Source organism: Corvus brachyrhynchos, unplaced genomic scaffold (genome assembly GCF_000691975.1).
Source record: "Corvus brachyrhynchos isolate BGI_N302 unplaced genomic scaffold, ASM69197v1 scaffold119, whole genome shotgun sequence".
Classification (NCBI taxonomy): Eukaryota; Metazoa; Chordata; class Aves; order Passeriformes; family Corvidae; genus Corvus; species Corvus brachyrhynchos.
The window spans coordinates 60,863-66,966 of NW_008240054.1; the positions used below are offsets into that span (position 1 = coordinate 60,863).

The window sequence follows — 6,104 nt, forward strand, 5'->3', positions numbered from 1 at the left end:
TCCCTGGGAACTGGGAAAAGGATGGGATATTTTTCCTCCTGGCGCTGCAGACGGAGCAGCTGCCCCTGGAGCCTTCCCGGAATAACCGCTCCGAGCCCATGGAGCGCGAGGGGCTGGAGTGACGCCTCTGGAATGACCCCAACACCTGTCCTGGAGTTATTTAGGGCCGGAAAATCCCATCCCGAGCTCCACCAGGCTCCGCTCGGGGAGATCCCGAGGCTTGGAGCTGTGAATTCCTCCCAATCCCCAAATTCTTTGGGATCTGGCCATCCCAAGGCTGCCGGGGATCTGCTTTCCCAGCTTTCCCAGCTGCCCCGGGATGCGAATCCCTCGTGGCTTTAACGGCGGCGTTTTCCTCTTGGATTTGGAAAAGCCACCGGAACGATCCGCCCCAAGCGGGCAGTGCCTGGGAATCACGGAATATTCCAGGCTGGAAGGGATCCCCAAGGATGGAATGAGGTTGGGAAACCCCCCCGGAGCCCTCCGGCCCCGGCTCCGGCGGTGCCAGGCCAGGAATGAGGTGATGGATGGCAGCAGGGAGCCACCGGCACCTGCCACGCTCGCCTTGGACGCCCGCCCTGGCTCCGGCGGGATTCCACGGCAGAATTCCACGGCAGAATTCCACGGCAGAATTCCACAGCCCCACTTCCTCCATCCTCAGGGCTGGAGATGGCAAATTCCCTTTTGATTCCCTATTTTATTCCCTTTTTAATTCTCTTTTTAGTTCCTTGTTTATTCCCTTTTTTATTCCATTTTTTGATTCTCTATTTTATTCCCTTTTGATTCCCTGTTTATTTCCTTTTTTATTCCCTATTTTATTCCCTGTTTATTCCCTTTTGAGTCCTTGTTTATTCCCTACTTATTCCCTTTTGATTCCCTGTTTATTCCCTATTTTATTCCCTTTTTTATTCCCTATTTTATTCCCTTGCTTATTCCCTATTTTATTCCCTATTTATTCCCTTTTGATTCCCTGTTTATTCCCTTTTTTATTCCCTTTTTATTCCCTACTTTATTCCCTTTTGGATCCCCTTTGTTATTCCCTTTTTTATTCCCTTTTTATTCCCTATTTATTCCCTATTTATTCCCTATTTATTCTCTATTTTATTCCCTTTTTATTCCCTATTTATAATCCCTATTTTATTCCCTATTTATTCCCTACTTTATTCCCTTTTGGATCCCCTTTGTTATTCCCTTTTTTATTCCCTTTTTATTCCCTATTTATTCCCTATTCTAATCCCTATTTTAATCCCTATTTATTCCCTACTTTATTCCCTTTTGGATCCCCTTTGTTATTCCCTTTTTTATTCCCTCCCTCTCCCTTTTTCCCTCAACTCCCGCCATCGCCTTGGTGGCGGATTTCCAAGACCGAACCATTCCCAGACCCTTTGGAAATTCCCGGATTTTCCTTCCAGGAAGGGATTCGATTCCAGCTGAGGCCTCCCAGCCGTTCTTGACACTCCAGCTTCAAGTTTCGGGGTGAATTTGGGGATGTTTGGAGTGGATAAATCCCCAAACTGGGATTTTTCCGTTATCCCTCACCCAGGATATTCCCGGGAAATCCGGATTTTCCTCTCGCAGGAATAACTCTGCCCCAGGAGGCTTCGAGGGACACGAAAAGGGCTGTGAACCCCCGGGGCAGAGCAAATCCCATTCCCAGAGCCCAAACACGGAATGTCCGCAGTTGGACACGGGATTCCCGGGAGGAGGAGGATCCAGGGGGGGCAGGGAGCACTGGGACAATGTTTGGATCATGGAGAGCATGGAATTCACCTGGAAAAGTGACTGTGCCCCAGGGAGAGCCGGGGGGAGCCGGTGCTGCCCTGAGCCCTCACTGGGTAAGGGAGGGATTCCCTATCCCGAGGGATTCCCACCTTTCCTTTCCTTTTTCCTTTCCTTTTTCCTTTCCTTTTTCCTTTCCTTTTTCCTTTCCTTTTTCCTTTCCTTTTTCCTTTCCTTTTTCCTTTCCTTTTTCCTTTCCTTTTTCCTTTCCTTTTTCCTTTCCTTTTTCCTTTCCTTTTTCCTTTCCTTTTTCCTTTCCTTTTTCCTTTCCTTTTTCCTTTCCTTTTTCCTTTCCTTTTTCCTTTCCTTTTTCCTTTCCTTTTTCCTTTCCTTTTTCCTTTCCTTTTTCCTTTCCTTTTTCCTTTCCTTTTTCCTTTCCTTTTTCCTTTCCTTTTTCCTTTCCTTTTTCCTTTCCTTTTTCCTTTCCTTTCTCCCCTTTCCTCTCCCCTTTCCTTTCCCCTTTCCTTTCCCCTTTCCTTTCCTTCCCTTCCCTTTCCTTCCCTTTTCCCTTTTCCCCTTTCCTTTCCCCTTTCCTTTCCCCTTTCCTTTCCCCTTTCCTTTCCTTCCCTTCCCTTTCCTTCCCTTTTCCCTTTTCCCCTTTCCTTTCCCCTTTCCTTTCCCCTTTCCTTTCCCCTTTCCTTTCCCCTTTCCTTTCCCCTTTCCCCAATTCCCTTTTCCCCTTTCCCTCTCTCCACTTTTCTCTCATTCCCACCATTTTTCCCCAGATTTCTCTCCTCTCCCAGCCCGTTCCCACTCACGTTTTTCCGGATGCGGCGCTGCCGGGCTCCGGCCACTCCACGAGGCACACGAGGCGTCCCGGGAGCTCGGCGGTGACGGAGAAATATCCCTGGGGAAAGGCGAGCAGGAAGGCCAGGAGCCAGATGAGGCCGATGACCGCCTTGGTGGCCGTGGCCGAGAGGCGCGGCCGGAGCGGGTGGATGATGGCCACGTACCTGCGGCGCGGGAAAAGCGGGAATCAGGGCTGGGAAATGCCAGTGTTCCAGCTCTGGGAGCTGGATGGGATGGGATCCATAGGATGGGATCCATAGAATGGGATGGGATCTGTGGGATGGGATCCATGGGATGGGATGGGATCCATGGGATAGGATGGGATTGATGGGATGGGATCTGTGGGATAGGATGGGATCCATGGGATGGGGTTGATAGGATGGGATCCATGGGATTGATGGGATGGGATTGATGGGATCAATGGGATCTATGGGATGGGATGGGATCCATGGGATGGGATGGGATGGGAATGGGATCAATGGAATGGGAATGGGATCAATGGGATGGGATCCATGGAATGGGATCAATGGGATCCATGGGACGGGAATGGGATCAGTGGGATGGGATGGGATGGGATCCATGGAATGGGATACAATGGAATGGGATCAATGGGATGGGATCAGTGCGATCCATGGGATGGGAATGGGCTCAGTGGGATGGGAATGGGATCAGTGGGATCTGTGGGATGGGAATGGGCTCAGTGGGATGGGAATGGGATTAATGGGATGGGATCAATGGGATCCATGGGATGGGATGGGATCCATGGGATGGGATCAATGGAATGGCCCATTCCAGGATCCTATTCCAGGTTTATGAGCCCCCCAATTCCCCCCAAACCCGGCTAAATCCGAACTTTCCTGCCCTGGGGAGCCACCCAAGCACTCCTACTCCATCCCAGTTCCACCTTTACCACCCAGGGAATTCCAAACGCTCTCCTCTTCCCGTAGGAAAAGTGGGGGAAATGGGGATTTGATTTGAATGGGATTTACACCCAAGGGATCCCGGGGGGGCTTTAATTCCGTGGGAATTAATGCCATGGGATCAGGGCCTGGGATCAGTGACTCCTTCCCGAGCCATTCCTGTCTCCATCCCCGGTCCCGCCTTCCCAAGCCCAGCTGGGAAATCCACGCTCCGATCCCGCTCCCCGCTGGGTTCCCAGCAGCTTCCCGGGCTTTTGGTGGCGTTTCCGTGACGCTGGAATTTTTTTTGGGAATTCACAAAGCTGCTTCGCTCCTCCGGCCCCAATCCCTGCCTTTCCTTCCCGAATATTCCAAATTCTGGGATTCCACAACACCAGGAGCAGATCAAAGCCCTGCCCTGCCAAGCCCAGATGTCCTTTAAGCCAGGCTTAAAGAAAAGCCCGGCCTGGTGCCCCGTGTTAACCATTAATTAATTAATTAACTGCTAAAATTTGTCCTCTCCGGAGGGTTCTTCCTGCAAAAATCACCTCCTGGGAAAAGCAGGGAATGGGAATGAGCTGGAAAATATTCCCGATATCCAGCCTGGGATTTCAGTTTCCCAAGCGGATTTTTCTGCTAAAAACGTGGGATTTGGGGGTGGGGATGGCTGCAGGACTGGGAATTTCGGGAGCTGTGGTGAGGGAGGGAAGTTTGGAGATCCCAGATTTTCCCCATGGAGCTTGTTCCTGGCAACTTCATGGATTTCAGGGCACCTGGGATAATTGGATAACCCAGCCGGAATTGGAAAAAAAAAGGGAATATCGATATTAACAAAAATACAGATAATAAATAAAGGCGAAAAACGGGTGGATTCCGGCTGTGGTCCGGAGAGGGAATTTTTAACGAGCAGCTTTATCTGGGAATTGCAGGAGCTTATTCCCACTCCAAATTCCAGCTGCTTCAAAAAGAAGCTCTGCAGAAAAAGGGGGAATTTTTTTTCTGGTCCCACATCCCAAATTCTCCCGGATTTGCTCCCTTGGAAGGATTTTGGCTGGATTCACTCCGAGTTTTGGGATCAGAGAGATTTTCCCCCGTTCTGCCCCCTGGGCTGCATTCCTGGGTATTTATCCTCATGGGAATTTCCTCCTCCATCCGTTTGCGGGAGGCTGGGGATTCCCAGTGAGAGAGGGAACGCCAGCGTTATCCTGGGATGCTCCATGGAAATCCCGACTTAGGGAAGGCCAGAGTTGGGATTTTATTCCGAGTGCGGCTGGAAATCAGGATGGGCACCGCTGCTTTTCCCGGAAAATCGGGAAAAAATGGATTTCCTGCCTGTTTTCCAAGAGAACCCATTCCCAGGGGGATCCGGGAGCCAGGAAGGGACATCGGAAGTGCTCTGGCACTGACGCATCCCGAACAAAGGACGGGGCAGGAATTCGGGAGCCGAGGGAGCTGCTGGGCCCGGAATTCTTCGGGATTTTGTTGAGCCGCTCCGGTGCCAGCCCCAATCCCGAATTTCCTGTGATTGTTGGGAGTGTTCGGAACAACTTCCCGTTGTTTTTGTTTTGTGCCCAGGCTGGAGCAGCTCCAGGGAAGGAGGGGATGGAGGAACTTCCAGCGAAAATCCTGCACAAATCCACGACGGATCCCGCAAAAAAAACCCCCACTGGGGGAATTCCCGGAGAAGCTGTGGATTCCCCTGGATCCCTGGAAGTGTCCCAGGCCAGGCCGGATGGGGCTTGGAGCATCCTGAGATGGTGGGAGGTGGCACTGGATGGGATTTGAGGTCCCTTCCTACCCATTCCAGGATTCCCAGATTTTATGGATCAAACCACAATCCCCACTTGCTCCGTGGTGGCTTTTCCAAGTTTTTCCAAGGCCATTCCATATCCTCTGGCAGAGATGTCTCAGGAACTGCCTGCGGGGAGCGGGGATGCAGAGGATTGGGGGAGAATCCCGCTCATCCCAGCCCTCGCTCCGGATCCCATCGCTCTGCCGGACTTTGGGAACATGAGGCTCATTCCATGCCGCTTCCCTGAGTTTTGGTGGAAATTGGGAATTCCAGCCCCATTCCGGCTGTGGCTGAAACCCCAACCCGGCCCTGCTGCTCCCAATCCCGTCTCCAGCTCTCCCTGTTCACAATCCCATTCCCAGCTCTCCCCGTTCCCAATCCTGTTTCCATCTCTCCCTGTTCCCAATCCCATTCTCTGCTCTCCCTGTTCCCAATCCCCATTCCCAGCTCTCCCCGTTCCCAATCCTATTCCCAGCTCTCCCCGTTCCCAATCCCAGTTCCCGCTCTCCCTGTTCCCAATCCCATTCCCATCTCTCCCCATTCCCAATCCCATTCCCATCTCTCCCTGTTCCCAATCCTATTCCCAGCTCTCCCCGTTCCCAATCCCAGTTCCTGCTCTCCCTGTTCCCACAGATCCTCCTGCTGCCGGCCGGGAGCGATTCCTCCCTTCCAGGCTCCTGGAACAAATTCCTGCTTTTCCTGCGTTTCAGCTGCCATTGTCAGGTCCCAGGCACAGGAAAAGGAGCAATTTTCCAGGGCTTGGAGGTGCCTGGAGGGGCCGAGGATGGGATTTGCCGCCTTCGCGATTCCCGGCTGGAATTTGGGATGCAGCTGCTGGCTCCGAG

At 52.1% G+C, this 6,104-nt stretch overlaps 1 protein-coding gene across 1 annotated transcript in view; it reads right to left on the bottom strand.

Moving 5' to 3' along the window:
* The window catches only part of TACR1 (tachykinin receptor 1), a 13,611-nt gene that overhangs the window by 5,184 nt on the left and 2,323 nt on the right, over positions 1-6,104 (bottom strand). Inside the window, exon 2 of the mRNA XM_017744676.1 lies at positions 2,538-2,732. Coding sequence (XP_017600165.1) covers positions 2,538-2,732 — 195 coding nt within the window. The remainder of the gene's footprint in view (positions 1-2,537; positions 2,733-6,104) is intronic.